The 22246-nt window shown below is 29.0% G+C and overlaps 1 protein-coding gene across 1 annotated transcript in view; it reads left to right on the forward strand.

Annotated features, from left to right (window-relative positions):
- The window catches only part of LOC111031185 (protein trachealess), a 121490-nt gene that overhangs the window by 17086 nt on the left and 82158 nt on the right, over positions 1-22246 (forward strand). Inside the window, exons 2-3 of the mRNA XM_022311020.1 lie at positions 4786-4818; positions 16809-16853. Coding sequence (XP_022166712.1) covers positions 4786-4818; positions 16809-16853 — 78 coding nt within the window. The remainder of the gene's footprint in view (positions 1-4785; positions 4819-16808; positions 16854-22246) is intronic.

The raw sequence follows: 22246 nt of genomic DNA on the forward strand, positions 1-22246 counted from the left end.
TTTAGGACACAATTTTCAGATTGATCGACGTGTGCGAAATGCGAATAATAACTTTTATACCTACTATTTATTGCTTGTATTTTTCACTTCTAGGTAATCGGAAAATATTTTCAAACTTATTTTTCTTTAAATTTGAAATACTTGTTTTCATGTTTAATACTTATTGTTGTTTGTTGTGTTTATACCTACTTATAACTATTAACTATACATTATACAAAATAAGTAGGTAATACCATTTATCTGTGTCGTTCTAGGTCAAAAATCATAAGAACATTACATCAAAGAAATATTTAGTTCTTTTTGGATACAACTATTCTCACGAAAATTGACATTTTTATATGTTTTTCTATAGAAAAATATACATCACCTAAGGTTAAAAATTAAAAATTAAACATTTTCAATCGATTTCAAGTTGTAAATCATACAGTGCTTTTAAATACGACAAATCATTTTAAGAATATTTAAAAATACAGTAAAACTCCATTAAATTCAACCCGGAGTTAAACAATATTATATAAAATTCATCAGTGAAGAAGAAATAGAGTTTATATTTAATAGACAAATACATATCTGATCATTAATATAATATGGTAGGAATATGTTAGAAAACAGTTTTAACGGCACACGTCTATTATTTGGTTCGATCATATTATAAACATATGCGCATATATACACATATTATACACCTATACCTGCAGTACCTATAATACAGAAGAGCATTTATTATCTCCAAAACGTACATCGGTAATTCCGTATCGTACACCTGCGTATCGGTCACGACGAGTAATGAAGGGAACCGTCACGTATGTCGGAATGGGGAGGGAAGAAAAAAAAATGAAAAAAAAAAAACAATGACTTCGTCCGAATGATTACAATAATCCACGACTCTAGAGGTGGGAAATTCGGATTGTACGTACGGTAATAATTATTTACACCATTGTGCGATGTGTGAGTACTTCTACGTCTGTCCTGGGTAATTTGCGGTCCTCCACAACCGATAATTACATTTTGTTCCTTTCATATTTTTGGCTTCAGACTGCTGGACGCTGCAGTGGTTTCCGACGAAGGTGTTCGGACCCACCTCCACCAAAACGCCGCGTACACATCGCTGTCATTATAATATTATTATACACCCATACACGCATGATACAGATTATCAAATATTTTTTCATTTCTTTTTCTCTGATTCTATTGTACACAAAATAATATAAATGTATCGTGTATGGTGTAAATGTATTTATATAAATAAGCAGCCAAACAGGTGGCTTAGAGTCGAAATATGTATTGTTAGGTATTTCGAATACATCAAAGAATTAACGTGGGTATTTTACTTTAAATTTACCCGAGACAAGGTCATTTTAGATATTATTAAACATAAAATTAGAATGTAAAAAAATAACGCTAATTTTATTTCTATAATATTTTGTCTTAACCTTTGCTAAATATATAGTATGAAAATAATATAATCCAAAAATAGTACAAATTTCATAAACAAATTCACAAATTTAAATACTTAAGATATTTTAATCAAAAATACCTACATTGCATTTTAAATAAGTATATTCTATTGATGTTACTTGTATAAAAATCTTTTGATTAATTTATTTTTTTAAATTGGATTACATTCATTTACTTTTTACTATACCCATAAAATTCAAAATATAATTTTAGATTTGTAGTTTAAAAATGTAGATATAATAAAAAGTATTCCAATATTTAATTTTTTTTGATTAATATATTATCATATATTATATGCCGTATGGTATATGCACTGTATTTCAAAATGATACATGTACATAATTATTATGACGTGAGCTAGGTTCATCGAAATATTTTTTATATACGCTTATCGTTTAATTTTAAATGGTACATTGTATTATTGATACGTCACATTCTTTTATAATATTATTTACGTATTTATGAGTAAACTATATACATAACTCTTGTGTCACCTTATATTTTACATACAAATAATATTATATCCATAAATCAAAGAAAATTCAAAACATGTGTAGCTTTGTCTTGTTCCACTGAAATTGCACTTTGCTGGAGCTTTAAAACTCGTTGGTAGTAACAGTGTGCTCATCTAACACCCCTCATATCGGATTTACTTGAGATTGTTTTTCTTCTGTAATGCAAATCACTCCGGGGGCGACGGCGGAGTGCATATTTCGAAAATATCAGAGGTGCTTATGAAAGAGAAAACCGCATGAATATATTATGTACACCGCAGGCTGCGCAGCAAAGACGTCACTCTACTTACCCTACCGCGCAATAAGAACGAAGTCTTCACTTTAATGGGATTAATTTTTAAAGCTGAAAAAAAATGACTTGAGGGTTTTTTTTACACTCGTCGAAAAGCCTCTGAGGAATTGAGAGTAAACTGTGGTATCTACCGATTTTATACATGCACACCACCGATAGATACTCTTGTCCGCTATTGGAAAAGTTATAAAACCTTATTAGGCGTGTACCACTATAATACAACATTAGTCCCTCAGGTAATTAACTTGATGAGAAAATAGTTGTAAAAGTATAAGGAAAAATCGAGTTTAACAATGTCGGTCTGAAATAGAATATTTTTATCAAACATAAATTATATTATAAGTACGCATGAAAACTGAGATGACTGCCGAGTCCTGTTGGTACATGCACTCTGCAGTTTTGACGTGCATGTAGTATTATTATTGACTTTGAGGTTATTTGTTTGACCTATTCAAATGTAATCACTTATAAAATTACAGCTTGAACTAAGACTGTAAGATTTTGTGTGTCACTTCTCATAATTTAAAAATATCTAAATATTACCTTGGAACGGTTAACAGGAAGAATATCGTTGAATCTGAACGGAATTTTATTTTTAAAATATTAATTTTTTTGTGTCTTAAATCCAAATTCATTATGTCTTGTTACCATATAATATGTAGGTTAAATTATATTTCTATTGTATCATCTTCGATTAAAGTTTGTGACATGTTTCTATCTTATTGGTTCAATATTGGTATTAGATCAGTTATATTATTTGAATATTGTCAATATGACTATTGACATTTAAGTTAAAGTATTATACAGAATATTGTGGCTCGTATTCTACGATTTATCAAACACCGGTCATCACATTTCGGTTTTGAATTTTTAAATTTCAACAAACCTTCTTTTCTGTTGTGGTTTACTTCGAATGTGGTAATTGGTAATATATGCCCCTCGTATAAATCATTTGTCCATTTTTTTTGATTATTACATTGAATACATACGTATTTACATACGTGGCGTTTGTGGTTGAAATAGCGATAGGGAATAACTCCCTCTCACATTCAAACAACGATTAAAACAATCGTTAAGGTCCATAACGCACACGTGGTGGACTCGGGTATGTTACTAATTAATTTCCAAAGTTGTGTCAAAATGTGTCCTCGCCCTACAGCGTAAGTTCCGTTTGACACATGTTTTGGGTGTAACAACAATAATATTAAGAATTAAGATGTTGTGGAGATTAACATCGATAGTAGGTATATAATAATATCGTGTATTATATGAGTTATCGCGCAACCTGTTACGGTTGGTGCCGGCAGATTGTAATCGATGAGCAATAAAAATAAATCGTTGGTTTGGACACCCGTGAGATTTTCAAGAGATAACGCACTACATGTGTGTACACCAGGGTGTGTAATATCGCCTATAACCCACCCCAAAATGTATGCACATAAACAGATAGGAAATATTATACTCAGTATTTTCTCGGCGACATGTGTTTACAGCGGTGGCAAGTGTTTTAAAGTATCTGCGATTTTTTCCATACATTACATGTGTGCACAAGAAAATGGGCTAAAAGTGAATTACAATTTCAATTTCATCCCTATTGAAATGTACCTACCTATAAAGTATAAATATTTGCAATATTTCTCTCGGTTTTAAAATCTCGTTACTTATCCAGTGCAGTATAGTAAAGGGAACAATACACATACTCGTATATGGCGTTAAAAAACCGTATGGTATACCCATGAACAATATACTGACTGATATCGTAACGACATCGGCCATTCTGACAAATTTCTCGACACGATATTACTATGCAGTACATGGAACAAACACACAGTGAAAACTGTTTGTGATACGTTCGGGAGGATAGTTAAGATTTGATTGTGTTCGATATAGTTCATTACTAAAATATAAAAGAATTCTATCCGGACTGTCCAACCGTGTGAAACAATTTAATCTGACCGCAGTCTTGTTCAAAAAGGTTTTCACTATATTATTTAAGTCAGTCAAAATGAATCACTAGAAAGAATAAACTCATTACGGAGATTTACATTTTTTTATTATTATTAAAATATTAGTTATTGAAAAATGGAACCGGTTTTGTTGATCGAACGTACGAAAATAATGTTACACAATATTTAATTAATATACCTACACGGTATTTTTTTTTTAAACGTAGACACTAATTACTTTTGAATACATATTAATCCTCTCTTGGTTTTAATTGTATATGTACTTTTTTTTTAATTTCAAAATTATTATTAGACCTCCATATAAACCATAATAATTCATTAAATTTAATCAGTGATCATTAATGAAAATATTCAATTTAATTAGTTTGTAATATGTCTTATTCAATTGAAAATGAATGTATAATTTTTTTGAAAAAAAATTGTTTCCATATTTTAATAGGAGAAAATTTAATTAATTATGTCAAAAATATAGCACTGCCTAAAATGTGTAATTAACTATAAGAGCTACACTATTTGTGCACGTCAATAATAATAATTGTTATACTTATTACAGGTACAGAGATGAATCGCTGTGTTGGCCCGAGAGGTATGCATCATTTTTTTTTTTGCTTAAATGTTATGCTAAGTTTTCTTTTGAAAATAACTGCATAGTATAATATTATTATATAATCATTTAATATATATAAAATAATTGAGCGTTTTAATAAAAATTACGAACACAATCATAATAATATGGAATTTCGTGATTTTTTCCTTCCCTATCGTTTGTTATGGAAATATTTGAGCTTTATTCAAAACGACCGGAATTTCATTTTGTCAGAAAATCTCCTGTAGGCGTCTAACGCTATTTAAAAACACGATTCGCTTATATTATCATCGTTCCATAATCGCCTACAATATGGCTTCATCTGGGTCTGTTTTATTGAGTCATCCGCTCAATTTAGTTAAAAATAACCACGCAAGTTTTAGTTAACTATAATTAAAAAACAATAATGTCGAAATGATTTTTATTCGTTATCTTATTACTGCCATTTAATATATTTGAATTTATTATGACGTGTCTCATAGAATATATTTTTGAACCGTTATTATAAAATATTGATATATTACTCAACGTCACATAGTTATACAAATTACCTAATAATATGTATTATAATTCCTTATATATTTTTAAGTTTTAAAAACGTGTACTTGATCACACTTTTTCGAAATTTAAAATATACACTGTTCAAGAATAAGAGGTAGAGGACTTAATTATTTAATTTATCAGAGATAGAAAAATATGAATGGCTTATTACTAATTATAGATATAAGAATAAGAAAATGTGATAATATTTACAGCTCGAGTCACGTATTAAAGTATCGTTCAAAATATGTCGTCTGAGTTTTGTGAGCGACTGAGTGTCGCAAAACATGATAATAATAATGTGTTCCGGACAACTGGTAAATAAATTTAAAACATAGGAATAAAATATTTCCCTCATTTTTAAAATAATACAAGTACAAAAAAAAGAACAGAATTTTCAAATTTAATATTTGAGAAAATTGTAACATAATGTTGACATAAGTTTCAGTGGCACTATCTGCTAGAGCCAAAAATAAATAATAATTAGCAAATGCTACAACTCTCCAACATTACTTATAACTTATAAGTTATAACACTTATAACTAAAGACCGACTTTCATTGACATTACACCTGTGTTTGCACACAAGATGAATCGAATCTGATCAAATATTGTGTTGTATAAAGTATCAACCTGAGTCATGTACTTTCTGCATATTTCATTTCAGAACGTAGTTTTTCTTTGTACAAACATATTTTAAGTAATATAAGATATAACTCTAAAGAACCTAATTACAACTTATGAAAACGTGAACTAAAGAATTATCTCAGGTAATATATTAAATGTTTATCTGTTGATATACCTTATGGCTAATATATTATTTTATTAAATATACACAAAGTGTACTTATAAGTACACCTTGTCTATATAGTATTATGAAACCGGTGATAATAATATAGATTATAATTAATATATTGTTTTAAAAAAAATCATGTTTGTTATTCATCAAAAAGCGTGTAAGGAGATGTCGCTCTGTTGTACAGTAGGTCACAAGTGCCAAGTGGGTCACTGTAATGAATGATGTTGAATTTGAATTCAATGATATAAAATCATTGTGTATGAAAAACTATTCTGAGCGTAGACGGTCTGTCAGCCTATGATATTACTTAATATATTTGATGATGTTACTATGATTAAAGTAATTCATTTTACTTTTAGGAAATAGCTAGTACTACAGTAGGTTAACTTAATTTTCGCTAAAAACAATTTTTTTTTGGTCATTATTATTCGAAACCGTCGAGAGTGTATTTTTGATTTTGTGAACTTTCTGGGTTGCAACATTTCACACACGCAATATTATTATTAATTTAAAAAAAAATAAATATAGTCCTCTGTTTCGTGGCTTATTGGAAGACACCACTTATGAGAGGTAGACTTGTTTTTAAACTTATAATATTCCTATTGTAATATTAAATAATAATAACATAACTATGTAACAAGAATAGAACTTATTAGTTATTATGTGCTTAAAATATAAAATATCATGATGATTTTCATGTCGTAAATATGTTCGTTTTTAAAGGCTTAAAACACTGAGATTCAACACTACCTCCCCCAAATATTGGGTTTCTTAATCATTTAAATACTGAACACTACAGGACGGTACTAGCACATTGGTCTAGGGCCTACGGTAGTGTTAATCCGGGCCTGATTATGAGTATGAATAAAAGCTTGTAAATTTGACATTTAACTGGAATGATCCTTAGGGTTTTCCAACGCCGAATCAATCTAGACTAAGCTTGCAGGGCCGGATTGGGACCCAGAAACTTACCGAGCACAATAATTTTACCGGCCCATGTAACTTAAGTTTTCCATAATATACATGAGTACAATTAAGGGGTTTTAGGGGCTAAGCCCCTCCCCCCCAACTCATTCAACGGCCCACCACTTTTATTTTAATCGCAAAAGATAAAGCTTTTATTGGGTTGGGAGCAGTAGGATATTATGCTAAATAATAACAATATATAATACTAATACAATAATATATTTTTTAATNATAATTAATTTACTACGTTTCGATTTAAAATAAATAAATACTTAGATATTTGCATATAATTTTTTTCACTCATTTTGACAATTTTCATCGTTGAAGCAATGATTTATAATATTATTTATGTATGGCTTTGATTATTCAATATGGAAGACGAGTTTCAGTCGAGACTTAATTGATTACGAACGGGAGTACATATTTATATATATATATATATATAGCTTTCGATAATTATTTTTCTTTGTGGTTTAAGTTTATTCATTATGTACCTATATATAATACGCTAGCACGGGACCAGGATCGTGAGATTCATATTATTTTCACCCGGTAAACAGCTTACTACAAGAAATAAAAACAACCCATCTGACGATAGTAATATTGCTATTACATTTAATATGCACTTCGGTTTCTGTCGGTTCTGGTTCAACCAATGGAATAATTATGTAGAAAACGCGATGGGATCATTCGGGCGCGGGCGGGCGCGAGCGTATATTTATATTATAATCTATTGTGTATATTTAATATATATTATACACACGCATAATATAATATTATGCCATCGGAACACTGGTCACGTAATGAAATTAATAGAAAACAAACACCTGTAATGACGGATGGTTAAAAACGATTTTCCAAAACGAAACGCCCCGTTTCGAAGCAACGGTTTTTTCTTTTATTATTATTATTTATTTGTACGAAATGTGTGCACATCGGAGATCACTATCGAATATAATATAGGCGTCGTTGTTTTCAAACAATTACACAACATTATCATACTAGGTATGTACTTATACTTGAAAATTCCGTCCAATAGACGACCACGACGACGTCGAAAACTATTATACCATTATAGTCCATACATCTATAAGGCATCATTAAACGGATACGTCATAATATTTCGTATAATTATGGTATAGTATGGTACCACCATGCATTACCATTTTACCACACATATTGCATCCTTCACACGAAATGCATGAGAAATATTGGTAACTGATGTTTTTTTTTTATGAACGTTTTATCGATATTAAAAATGTACACTATGCCTCTTATGTCATCACTATTGCAGAATTACCAAGTCTAACCGCTATAACAGCTTTTATCTCAATTTTTTTTTTTTTTGCCAAGAATTGTCACACTAAACAAACATCTGTTTTTGAAAATAATATTCGTAACGATTCATCGTGTATTTATCAGTGTCACGCACGGCGTTCGAAATAATCGACAGAGAGAAAATTCTTTTACGCGTTATAATACAGATTTTTAATCGTTGTTGATGGGAGTTTCAACCGGTGGTGTAAGATGACAAATGATTAAGCCATCCGTAATAACATTATATAATGAGACATCGGTTTTTCGTTACACGTTAGTACAATTATTTTTATTTTTCAAAACTATTCACATATTTTTTTACCCTTGTTCCCTGTAACTAATTCTTTGTATACCAATAAACGCAAGAAATCGATTGGAAAATTGAACGATTTAACTTGTACCCATATACTACATTTTCTCATATTTACCAGTGATAAATGACACAAACATGATTGTTGTTCCGCGTATATAATTCTTTTTATACGTTTATATTTTTATACAACTTCTATAATATAGATATTTTCATAACCTAGCCGGGACACACATTATTGTACATTTTAAAATTTTCAACACACATACTTATATTTTATAATACCACTAATAATAGTTTAATTTTTTTTTACTATTAATATCTAAATCAGTGACTCGAAATTGAAATTACTAATACAGTTATATTCTTATAATAATCTTTTTAATTAATTTTAATTCACAAATTGTAACAAATAATAACCATTCATCCATATCAGTATACACAATAATAGTTATTAATTTAGATAAATATTCAAATTATTATTTATTTATATCTTAAATATGTTATGTCTATATAAATATATATATATATATATATATATATGTATGTGCTTATTGTATATTGTATAATATATATAATTTTAACGATTCAATCAAAATTTAATGTAACATACAAATTAAGTAAACTATTTTTAGGTTTCATGATTTCAATTTGTTTGATAAATAATGTAATTATAAAATCACAATTTAATCATTGTTTTTATCTTATTGTTTTAACATTCATTGAGTTTACCATCACTAAAATTAATTATTATTACAGTAAACAAATCTTAGTCATTTTTTTATACTGGAAATTATTTATAGAAATCCTTTAAATATACAAGTCAGTTAGTAGATATAAATATAAATTTTAAAGTTAGGTTTATTAGTTTATATAAGCTATATTATTCTGCTCGTCTTAACAAATAATTTCATCATCATTTATGATTTAGACTATTAATGAAATTATTGATTGAGATAATATAACATTGATGGATCAGTTAAGTCACTAGTTTGGAAGTTCTTTCGACACTTTTTAATCATTAGGATAGAACATAATAAATAAGAAAATTATAGATATTATTCCTTTTTTTTTGGAAAAAATTTGTAAGACAATAATATAAATTAAGCAATAATCAAACGACAAATTCAATTATATTACATTAAATAAAGATACTTGAATACTTACATACAAATCGGGTTTTCAATTCTTGAAAATGTAATAGGTATAGCCAAATATAGTTTATAGTCTGTTGGTTTATTGTGAGGTACCTATATTGCAATGTTTGGTATTCACAGTATTATAGGAATAATATTAGCATGCATCGTAAATGGCAATGGTTACATATGAAAATAAAAGTTATACCTAATATAATTTTCATTTAAAATTTCCCATGATATCCCTTAGTGTCCCCCATTTATATACCGTTAACTGTATTCAATAAATAATCCCGAAATGAATACTATAGGTAGGTACTGCTGCAGTATATTTCCTGGTCCCTTTATATAAACAATCGTTTCTACAGGTAATTTCTATTGTCTGTTGCCAATCGTGAGTAATATTTATGTTTTGACAGTCTTAAATAAACATTACGAGATAATGTTGTTTTTATAGAGAGACCAGTACAATGGTCCCAACTCCCAGGATCAATGATTTATATGCTATCCGATGCGTATTTTAACTCCTCTTCTATTGTCGCATTGACAGAAGCAATTGATAGTGGAAAATACCATTTTTACTCCACTGATCATAAGCATTTAATTTCGTGTAGGTAACAACATTTAAAGATGTGTACGACTGTATAGTAAGAATGTATATTATACTATACTTATAATAATATTATAATATATTAAATATTAATGTACTATATAGGAAACATCTAATGAACTAAACATCTTGTCCAGAGCTAAAAACAAAACAAAAATCAGTTATGCAAATAGACCTAGCTAGGGTTTTCATAATCTTCATTATTATGTTAAAAAAGAAATTTAAGTATACACCTGAAACCATTTTTTACCTTCAGTCATTAGTGCAATGCATTGGACATTTCGCCGAACCGTTACTTTTGTACTTTATGGTAATTTTGTTTATTCTTTTCAAGTCTGTATATTCCATTTCATATTTGTCACATAAAGACCGTTAATATATGAATATATATTTAATATTATACCTATAGCTATAGGTACATCTTGGTATTTAATATTAGAACGCTACTAGGTAAGAAATCGAAGATTTTTAGTTTAAAATAGAATGCAGAGCATTTCCATTTATCATATAATATTATGATAATTAGTAATGTAGTAGGAAATTTAATTAAGCACTAAACTATTTTGTAGATATTTCTTAAAATATAAATAAACTTGTATTATAATTATTGAATATGTCATTGCAAATATGATTATTAATCTACGAATATTTTTTTCGTGTAAAAATAATTTTATATTTTCTTGTATATGTATACAAAATATGAGTGTACGTATAGGAATATAATATCGAATGTGATACAATAGTACCTATGTCTAAAAATCTTAGGCCAAGATAATAATTAAACAGGTAGTGCAAGTTAAATAGCACAGACAAAATATTTTCAAAAACGGTTATCGCGAGTACACCGTAGATATGTTATGATGGTGTGTGTACTAACAAAGTGGAAATACCTACAGTTCGTGCAACGGTCGTCGATGGATGGATGGATGATGGGTTAGTGTTGGTTTGATGAGAGTAATGGCCAGCGGAGAGAGACGACCAAACGTGGGCATGTCGTCTGAGGGCGACATTGGAATACAATCGTTCAAATTAAAACAGTAAATGGAAGGTATGAAAAAGAGACAGAAAATAGAAAAAGAGGGGAAAATAAGAATGAAAAAAAAAAATAATAAATAATCGCATAAAACAACGACCGTCAACTACTGTATAATGATAGGGGAGAGGGACGTAGTTAGAACGTCAACCTGGTGAAGCCTTTTACGGAATGAAATAATTGTATGTCCGGATTCGTGTATGTGTGCGTGCGCGCACGCGCGCGCTCGTATGGTGTGCGAGTTTGTTGCAAATATCTGTATGGAAAATGTATAAGATAAAAATCTGAAATGATAGACATTTTAAATATCGGTTTTTATAAGCAGAACAACACTACTTTTAACCGTACAAATATGTCGTATACTCTCCTATTGATGCTGTCCACTGATATAAATTATAAATAGTAATTAAAGAAAAACTTATTGATTTAATTTATCGTTCATCATAGGTAGGTGGTCGTCGTCATATGGCATATAGTCACTTGAACTACTAACTTACACCTAATACTCGTTAATAGTCGTTATGATATAGCCTAATTATTATGTTTTAAATTGTGTCGAAACCAAACTTAGTTTTTATCTTGAAGTCAGTAAATAAAACTGAATAAAACCAATTAACCTGCACAATTTAAAGATTCGTAATATATAAATTCTAATTTTTTCTTATAATTTTGATTTTTTTACAATTTAATGTAACTTATATTTTATTAATTAATTTTACCATGCATACTGTATGGATTAGAACGGAAATTGAAACGTCACATATTTTACAAAATTAGTGTAGATTTAACTTGGAACATCCAATAATACAAGAGAAAAATGAACATAGATTTTGTTTACAGTAATATGAAGACCGTCAGGAGTAGGTCAGTTAGCTAATGGGGTAAGCACTATACACTGTGAGTCTTTAATAATGTAGAACTGTCAATTCTTATAGATTTGGCCATTCAAAAGGCCAACAACATGTTTAAGACCTGAAAAATGTTTGATCTCAAATCTGATCCTTCAGGTGATAAAATATATACATTTAAAATACTGTTTCTTATATATTATTAATATGTTGGGCCTGATAACTGATTAAGATATTGTGATGACTTAGATCAATGCACCTATTAAATTAACAAGACAATTGAATTTAAAAACAATTTTATAGTTAAACACTATGAACTCTCATTAAAAGTGTTTTTCGTATATTTCATGAAATAAATACTATTCTTAGATTAAACTATTGCAGGAATCATCATATTATGTTGTTTGTTCAAATATTATAATATTATCTCAATAACCTCTTTAGAATAATATTATTATAATTTGTGTTAATAATATTTTCGAAAATTAATAAAAGTTTTCATTCATTATATTCGTTCGAAGTGAGATTTGAGCGTTACAACGAATAAAGGGATCTTAAAGGAGACGCCTTTTAATTTGTATTTAAATGTCATCATATTACAACCTGCGGAGTACCCCTGCATCGAGGTTCGTACCTTTATGCCCACCACGGCCCCACCTACACTTTAAATCAGTCTTGGTTGTAAGTATTTACCGTTTGCCGATGAATGATAATAAACACTTTATTATAGATGCAGTTATCACGTAACATTTTATCGTTTCGAAGATTGTGCTCGTTTCTAGACGGAAATAATTCTGTACCGGCAAAACTAGCTGGTATATGCCGGGAGGGGTACACGGGTGCCGTATACGAATGACAATAATAATTATTGTTGTATCCAGGAGAAGGTAAAAGTTGTGTGGCACGAGTCAGTTTACGCGGTGGTACATCGGGCCGAAAGTTTAATGCAAAATATAACGTTCAGGGTCGAAGTTTCACCGGGAGCTGCGAGAACATACACACACACGCACACACACGTACCGCGGCATGGCAGCTGCCAGTAAATACGTGACTTAGCGTACAAATGAGCCCAGGCACGTGCGTCTCGTGCATTGTGTTCTGGGTCATCCGATATTGTCGGACACACCACCGACCACTGTCGGCTAATGTGTAAGAGTAATGACGGCACCAGATACACACTCACACTCACACACACGTAATAATATCTGAGGCGTACGATTGTATGACGTGATTTCAAAACAATACTATATAGTGTTTAATAATAATAATAATAATAATAATAATAATAATCTTAAATTGTGATTACAGACGTATATTATTCGTATTGTTTTCTGGCAAACCGATTGGCAATATTATATCAACGTGACGTAAAAAATATTATTTTTTATTACTGCTATGCCAGGTATAGATCGATGTCAATGATGTTACTTTTAACAGTTAGTTATACACACACACATATATATATATATATATATATATATGTATATTACTCAAGACATGCAGTACACGAGCGTGCCTATATGTTTAGGTATAATAGGTGTGGTGCGTTTTCATTGAGCATCTATGGTTAATTATACTTTAAAATTGCAGGACCGGAGGAAAATTTAGTCTTTGCATTGATCTTCACATCATACTCATTTTCTCGTACTTGATTTTCAGTCATTTATTTATTCATATCTAACTAAATTATAAAATACTAAGCAGTTGTTTTCAATCTCTACACTCTACAGTATAAACCTACAAAATTAATTCAAATATTAATACTTAGGTCGGATACAAACTTGGTCGAATGTAATGTTGGTTCGGCAATACATATATTATACGAAATTCATTATCAGATCGGATAAATTTGGGCCCCCTGTGCCCTGTATAATAATTTTGTATTTCGTTTGACACAAAATGTTCAGTTTAATATGCCGGATAAATTTTTGGAATTTTTATTCAATATCATTCTATATTTCTTTAGGAATTCTCTATTTTAATATACATTTAAAAATTATTACATCATACATATTTTATTAGTCATTATGCATACATTTTTAAAACATTTATAAACTCTTTATTTGTGTAATTTATGAATAAATAATTAAAAAACAAATCTTGTCATTTTTAATTGTAATTTTAAAATTCATAAGTATTCTCTTTAGCATTAAAAATGTTGAACTGATGTTAATTCTATATTCCCACCAACAGTCTTTTGAGCAATATACATTTATTTAACTAGGTATTATAGGAGTCGTCAGGTACTATAAGCGTGGCCATTTTTTAGACAGTTATATTAACGATCTAATGGGAGGAACTTCAAAGAAAAAAATCAACCTCGAGTCTATAATAAATGTTTACAAGAGTGTAATGTTTGGTTTAGAGCTCGCGTGTCCTCACAAATATGTGAATATATGTATATACCGTGACCGTATCTGTGGTTAATTATTATCCATTAGTAACGTGATCTTCATCCGTGTGACGTTTAGAAAGTAACCAGGGTACTTAAACTAAACCTATACAGATTACATGTCTTAAAAAAAATGTACAAATGTCTTGTTATTAATTACGATAGTTACGCGTGGTACCAATTGACCAGTAAATACTTTTTAAAAAAGCTGCTGGACGGTAGTCCAACACTATTTTATAACAAAATAAATAAACAAAGAATATTATGTGTAATAAAGAATTTATTATTTTCTACGTAAGTAACTTTTTTTTAACTGAATTAATCATAATATTTTTGATTTATCATCTCAATTGCAATATATCATAAATAATTAAATGTACAATATTACAAAAACATTATTGTTGTTGATTTTAATTTATAATAATATGTTCATTGTTCTTTAAAATGGAATTAATTATTTTAGTCATAGGACACAGGTTATTCAAAGCTATAATATAGATACTAAAATAAAAATAAATATTTATAATATAACTACACATAAAAATGTCATCGATATCTAATATATAAAGTGAATAATAAATATATATATATTATTAAACGATAGTAACTTGATAATATGGAATTACTCTTGGTTTACTCACATCGGCAGAGTATAGTACCTATACTGACTGCTATTATTGTATAAAATATAAATATTATAATATTCAAATAATAATATATGTAAATATACGTACAAAATTCAACGTAAAATACTACACATAATATTAAACACTTTTAAGCAAAATTATTTCAAAAAAATTTACCTCGCACATACAGTTGAATCATAAAAAATAACTGATAAAAGTCCATAAGGCTTCAAAACGGTTTTACCATAAACATGTTATTGTTTTTGTAGCTTTCATAAAAATGTCAAATTTGGTATTTATACTTATTAGGTATAGTTACTTATGTAATATTACATTTTTAGAAAATTTGTACTTTGTACATTTTATTACTTGTAGTATTTATACTGCTTGTCTACTTTTATACCCCTTCTAATATTCTAATTATTTTGAATAAATGGAAATAATGATTTAAAATACTTTAATTAGACATTTTGGGGCATGGCATGGCACAGTGAACGCACCAGTTGCGATTCTGCATTGGTGTTAAGCCGCTCCTCCAGTTAGTTCTTTACGGATGGATGACCACGTGAGAATTAAATTATATGGTAAGCCATGTACTAAAATTAAGTTAAAAAAACTAATTCAAACCTGAGATCTTCAAAAAAATGTACCTATATGTACGTGATAATTTTCAATACCCAAAATACAAAATAAACTGCGTTGTCAAACGAAATATTTATCCTTAATCTATCATAATTATGTGTACTATTATCATAACCTTAATTTCAAATATTATAATACAAATCACCTAATTAATGCATCCCCATGGTCTACGGGGGGGGGGGGGGGCACGAATAAAATCTGTGATGAAATTATAGTTTTTAATATTCTTTATCAAAAATTTAAAAACTATGAATGCAATAGTTGAAAATAGCATTTTAAAATGAATTAAATAATTCTTAAATCATTAATTTTAATTATAAGTACGTATTATTGTATTTATATGTTTGACGAAACTAAAATAATTTACAACATTTTAATAATGTTGTATTTTCATACAAACTGAACAATTTTTAATTGTCTATTTCATATTAGCTTTACATTGCAAATAAATAACATTACATTTAACAAGTTAGCCTTGAAATCGTAATGTTCAAAACTTCTAAAATAAATCTGCGTTACTTTTTCTGATAAAAGTGCCTATACATGCAGCATGTACAATGTACGTCGTATATGTATTATAATGTGTGTTTTTTTTATTATGAACTACGTTGTGAATGAAGTGTTTTGTAACAATTATTACCAAAGAAAAAATACCGTGCCTATATTGATAAGCTGTACAATATTGTAAAAATGTATAAAATGTAATAATTTCATAGTCTACTGCCTATATATTTGTACTCTTCTAATTTATATTATTTTTCTTTTTACACAGGAAACCGTTGTCCGAAGATGGTCATTCGCCGTCCGTGAATGCCAGGTAATATATTCTATATATTTATAACACGATGTAATGTAGGAAACTAGCAAACGAGATGTGCCTATATAGGTACCTAGGTGTTTCAATAGATAGGTCCCTCGGTGTACAAATCAATTATTATCAGGAGGCACCCAAATGTCCGGTTTGACTGCTAAAATTTATTGCCCACTAACTAATAACGTGTACAAGAACATTAATACAAATATGCGTTTAATTTCATGTATGGTATACACACATACATGTATATATTATACGACGGAACGTACCTATACTGGTTTCGTGAGGATATAATCCATAGCCGTTTGCAGCCGTGGACTTTAGAGGTTAACGCAATAAGCCTGAGATACGCCTACGACTGGAGATGATAATAATTAATTACAAAAAATAAATATATAAATATAAAAAAAAATTTAAAAACAACAACGGTCAATGGACTCTGTTGAAAGACATATATGAACCATTTTCAGTGTACAGTGTACAATATGTTAAGCACTATTTGATGTTTATTAAAAGAACCACAATATTAATTATGGTTAGAACACATTTTTAATGAATCCAATGTTATGTAATTGGTAACATTCAAATAAATTATACTATTAATATTTACCGTTGGCATATTGTTTAATCAACTGCGGTTTATGGGATTTAAGTTATCAGTTTGATTAATGCTATAATATGTTAATTACACTTCGATAGCCTTGATCCGTCAACAATAATTGAAAATATAGGTACTTCTTGTAGCTTCAAGTTTTAATTACTTAATGTTTATTTATTTTTTGTACTATAATTTACATTGCGAACTGTGTGTTCAAAAATTAAATTCACGTCTTAGAAATAAGTGTTTAAATTTTTAAATAAATAAATAGGTAATATTTAAATCATGATCTGCAATATTTTTTGCAGTGTTCAGATTCCTTAAATATTTTTCGACAGTAGTATTGTCTGTTTTCACTTATCCTTATAGAAATCTTCTAAATGTATCCACCGACTAGGTTTATGTAGTATTTATTTACATACCTACTTAATTTGATTCAAAATTTCCTATCAATAATAAACATATTGAGCTTAATGTTCAACATATTTCATCGCTTTGATACTCCAATATAAACTATTATATGATGTGCTTCTATCAAGCGTAAAAAATATATCTATATATATATTATTATTATATAATTATTTACTTTTATTTTTTGATCCTATTTATTGGAACTTGTTGATCCTATGTATCGGAGTACCTATATAATAAGCTACAATAATTATAGGTACGACGCCGATGGATGGTCGCTTAGGTGATAACAAACAAGTAGGTATACTATTCCTGCCGTTTTTCAATTATGGTTGAAAATAGGATTTAATATTAAAATGGTTTATTGAGAAATATTACTACTAACAATATCGATAAATGGGTACGCATATAGGTATAATATATTCGTACATCCGTCTATAATCTATATACTGTGTATACCATTCTATTAAATGGCTGATTTCAAATTCCCATCGTTGTTTACTTGCACAGAAGCAACAAAAACAATCAATTTTCCAAGGATGTGCACTATAATATAAATACACAGAGAGATCCAAAAACCATACTTTATTGAAATATGGCATTGTTCCGGACAAGTGCCGTCAGTTAGGTTCGCTTCACGGCCGATTTCTGTATGCACACATCACACACTAATGGGAAATACCTACTCACATTTTTTTTCTCTATCATTCTCCGATTTCATTGTTAAAGGCTAATACCTAGGGGATGTCTTAATTTCGTCTGTGGAAATTTCACGCACGAGGCTCTCGCGTATAGTCCGTCCGTTGACCATAAACGATTCTCTTCGCTGGCATGGACGAACTATTCAAATAGTTGAGCAGATCATATATTGTTGTTCGACTGGCGACTGCACCGAATCGAAATGAAAATAGGTTTAAAATAATTGTTAAATTAAAGACAATTTTATTTTTATAAGACGTTTATAGGTATACGTCATAATATGTGTTCTTAAATTACTTTTGAATTACAATATATATATATATAATATATATATATACACTATACATGACATAGTGTACGTAGGTACTCTGTAATGTTTCAATATTAAGATTACAAATGTGAAGGCTTATCTCAAAAAACTAGAATCAGGATAAAAATGTAAAAAATCGCAACATTTCAATACTGTTCGTTTGGTTTGTATACAACAAATATTATTTTTTTTATGCTATACTACACGCTAGGAAATACGTTCGTCGGTAGTTATTATATATTTAAAAACTAATAATATCTTTGAACCAATAAGTATACCTACCAATGGTTTTTGGTTGATGCGTATTATACTATTATACTATTATATTTATTGGTGCAAATAGATTTTTAGTAAATACTATTTCGATATCACGAGTAATGCGAATCTTATCTACATAGGTACTAGTATAGGTACTACATAGAAAGACATGTTCTTCACCTGTTCATAATATAATATTTTATCCTCGGTGACGAGACCACTGCAGACAGACAAACATTATACAATACAAGACGCAATCGGCTGGAGTATGTAGCCTAGTTTTCGCTATTTTACGTGCTCGTTCACCTTCCATTGATCGGGTTTTTCGTTTGCTATAGTAATACGGGTACCATTGTCTTACCGGTTATTATTTGTTTTTTTACCCTATCAAAACGTTAACAGTGTTCCAGTCGGACCGGTTTCAGACACTGTTCAATCATGATCGGCAGTATAAATCTCGGTTGAATTGGGGTAAAAAAAAAAAAAATGACGATAAAACCATTAATTGACAAATAAGCATCCCATGATTTTAATTTTCTGATGAAGCCCGAGCGGACAAAATCGGTCGGGTGATTATTAACGCTAGGCATATAATATACGGACACTGGCGGGGCCTGAGGTAATCGATTCTCGGCGCTTCAATCCTAATAAATCCGCCACGGAAAATTGATATGATTTTAATCGTCTCGTAATATAGTTAACCCAATAACGTGGATAATATAACCATAGTACTATAAATTACTCGATTCCCGCTAAGAGTGTGGGATAAAAATAATTCAGTGAGAAAACAACGGTTTACTCACTGCGCAGGTCACGGGTCAGCATAAATTAATCAATTTCACAAAATGTTGATATTATTATGTAACGGGCAGACTTTTTTAGATTATTATTTAAAATGTATAATTGTAATGCATACACATCAAACAAAATATATATACTTAAGAAAATCATACGCACGCTTTACATAAAGAAACTTGTCACAAATTTCACAATGGTAATAGGCACTAGAAAACTCGTTTCCCTACAAGTTAAATATATTTAATAGTTCTCCATAATAGTTAGTTTGTATTTGTCCAGTGTGAAACTCATTCTATAACATTTTGTCCAAGTGGTGAAAAACAAATCAACATTTCACTATTGCACTATTAAAAACTTTCGCAGAAGGTTAATCTTTTTTTTGTAAGCAAGAATTCAAAAGATGAGATCATCGTATTTATTGTAAGCTGTTATAAATACAACTATAGATATGACTCAACTGTAGGTTTAGTGGGTAGGCATATAATGTATACGCCACTCTAAATTAAAACTATGTATATTAATTATCTTCATACTAATTTGGTCATACTTTATAAGTTTTAATCTAATAAGTCCAAGCCGTATTATATAATATAAATACAATTTATTTCATTATAATAACATAATAGGCATCATTATAAGTTTTTGATTTCGAGCGATTGTGATTAACGAATGAACATATTATACAATAGAGGACTTGTAATTATTTTTTTCTCTTTTTTTCCTGTAATCATTTTTTTTACTGGAGTACTTTGAACATTTAGTTCAGAGTTTCTTGGGATAAGAAAATAAGAAATTGAACACAAAATGTGGCGTTTTAACCGATTATTTCATTGTTCTTTAGTTGTTGAAAAAATTATAATATTTATCTTTAAAACAAAGTTTCTAAGCATCGTTGATTAAACTTTTTAAATTAAATAATTTCGCTGTTTATAACAAAAATAATAATCGACAGTGTCTGTTAAATTAATTTTTACTCCGAGGTAATCGAAACAACACATTGTAATAGTTGTTTTATGTTTGTATACTATTTCTAGATGCATATATATTTTTTAAATTTCTAAATCTTTGCATTAGGTACCTAGTTGTCATAAATGTATAAACTCAACGTCAATGTATAATAATAATAATACATCCACAGTTTAAAGGAATGGTCAATTTTTGATAGATTTGCTGATGGTAATATGGTTACAAATTGTATTTATATGTTAATTTAATTTTGGTTAAAATGTATAAGTGTTAGGTAGATTGAAATATATAATATATTATGGTTAATTACTTTGGTATATAAGTTTACTTATGCAAGAAAGTTGTTTTAATTGTACGTTAGATATTTTAAATCTTAAGTATTAACTAATTTAGTCATTTATTTGAGTTTAAAATGTTGTTTCATATATTTAATTTATTCTATCAGTAATAAAAATAATAGGAATTTATATTTTTTGATTAAAATATGAAACTAGAAAATCAGATGTAGTATATAAAATTACTGTACTAAAAATATTATGTGTACATTTTGAGAGTATAAAATATTTTGGTGTGTTCCTGTACTGTATTGTGTAATAACTAATATTTTTTTGTTTCATTCCATTTTTAAGTTGAACCCTAAAAAAAATTAAATCACAGTAATGATATTATGTCAAATATAAAGTCGAGTGTTGAATACTGTAGTCAGTAGACATATAAATTATTAATACTAAAGTGGCATTTTTCGGTAATCAATTCATTCGGTTTTTATATTATATAATAATTCAAACCTTATTTGCTCATTTATTTTGATTTTATTTTTGGCTAACAATTTCATTTTATATAACTGTAGATTTTGAGTAATTTAAACAGCTGGACGTCGTTGTCCTGAATGAGGTTTTACAATTGACGGCAAAATGTAGATTGACGATAACGCTGTTCGGTGTGGCAGAGCGACCTTAGTTGCCTTTATCTCAGTTACGTAACAAATATTTTTATTATTAACGTATATTCTTCACTAATAAAATGTATAATATAGTGTACTTAATTATTTTAGCTATAGTTTATACCTATTATACTGTATAGTCTATATTGTACATACGAAGATTTAAAAAATATTTTAGAGAATTTCTTCCCCCCGTTTAAGAAGAAGGAAGGTGCTGGTAAATCTTAATATTAGTTAAATAGAAACAAAAAGTTAAATCTCCAAATTTATACAGGTGCGCGCGCACACACATATTTATATTTTCTTTCGATTCTTATTCTTTTTTAATATAGTACTTCACACTGGCACGAAGGACACGAGGAAACACTCTGTAATTATGTAGGCCATTGTTTGGTAATATGTCTTCGTGTTAA

This window comes from Myzus persicae, unplaced genomic scaffold (genome assembly GCF_001856785.1).
Source record: "Myzus persicae strain clone G006 unplaced genomic scaffold, MPER_G0061.0, whole genome shotgun sequence".
NCBI lineage: Eukaryota > Metazoa > Arthropoda > Insecta > Hemiptera > Aphididae > Myzus > Myzus persicae.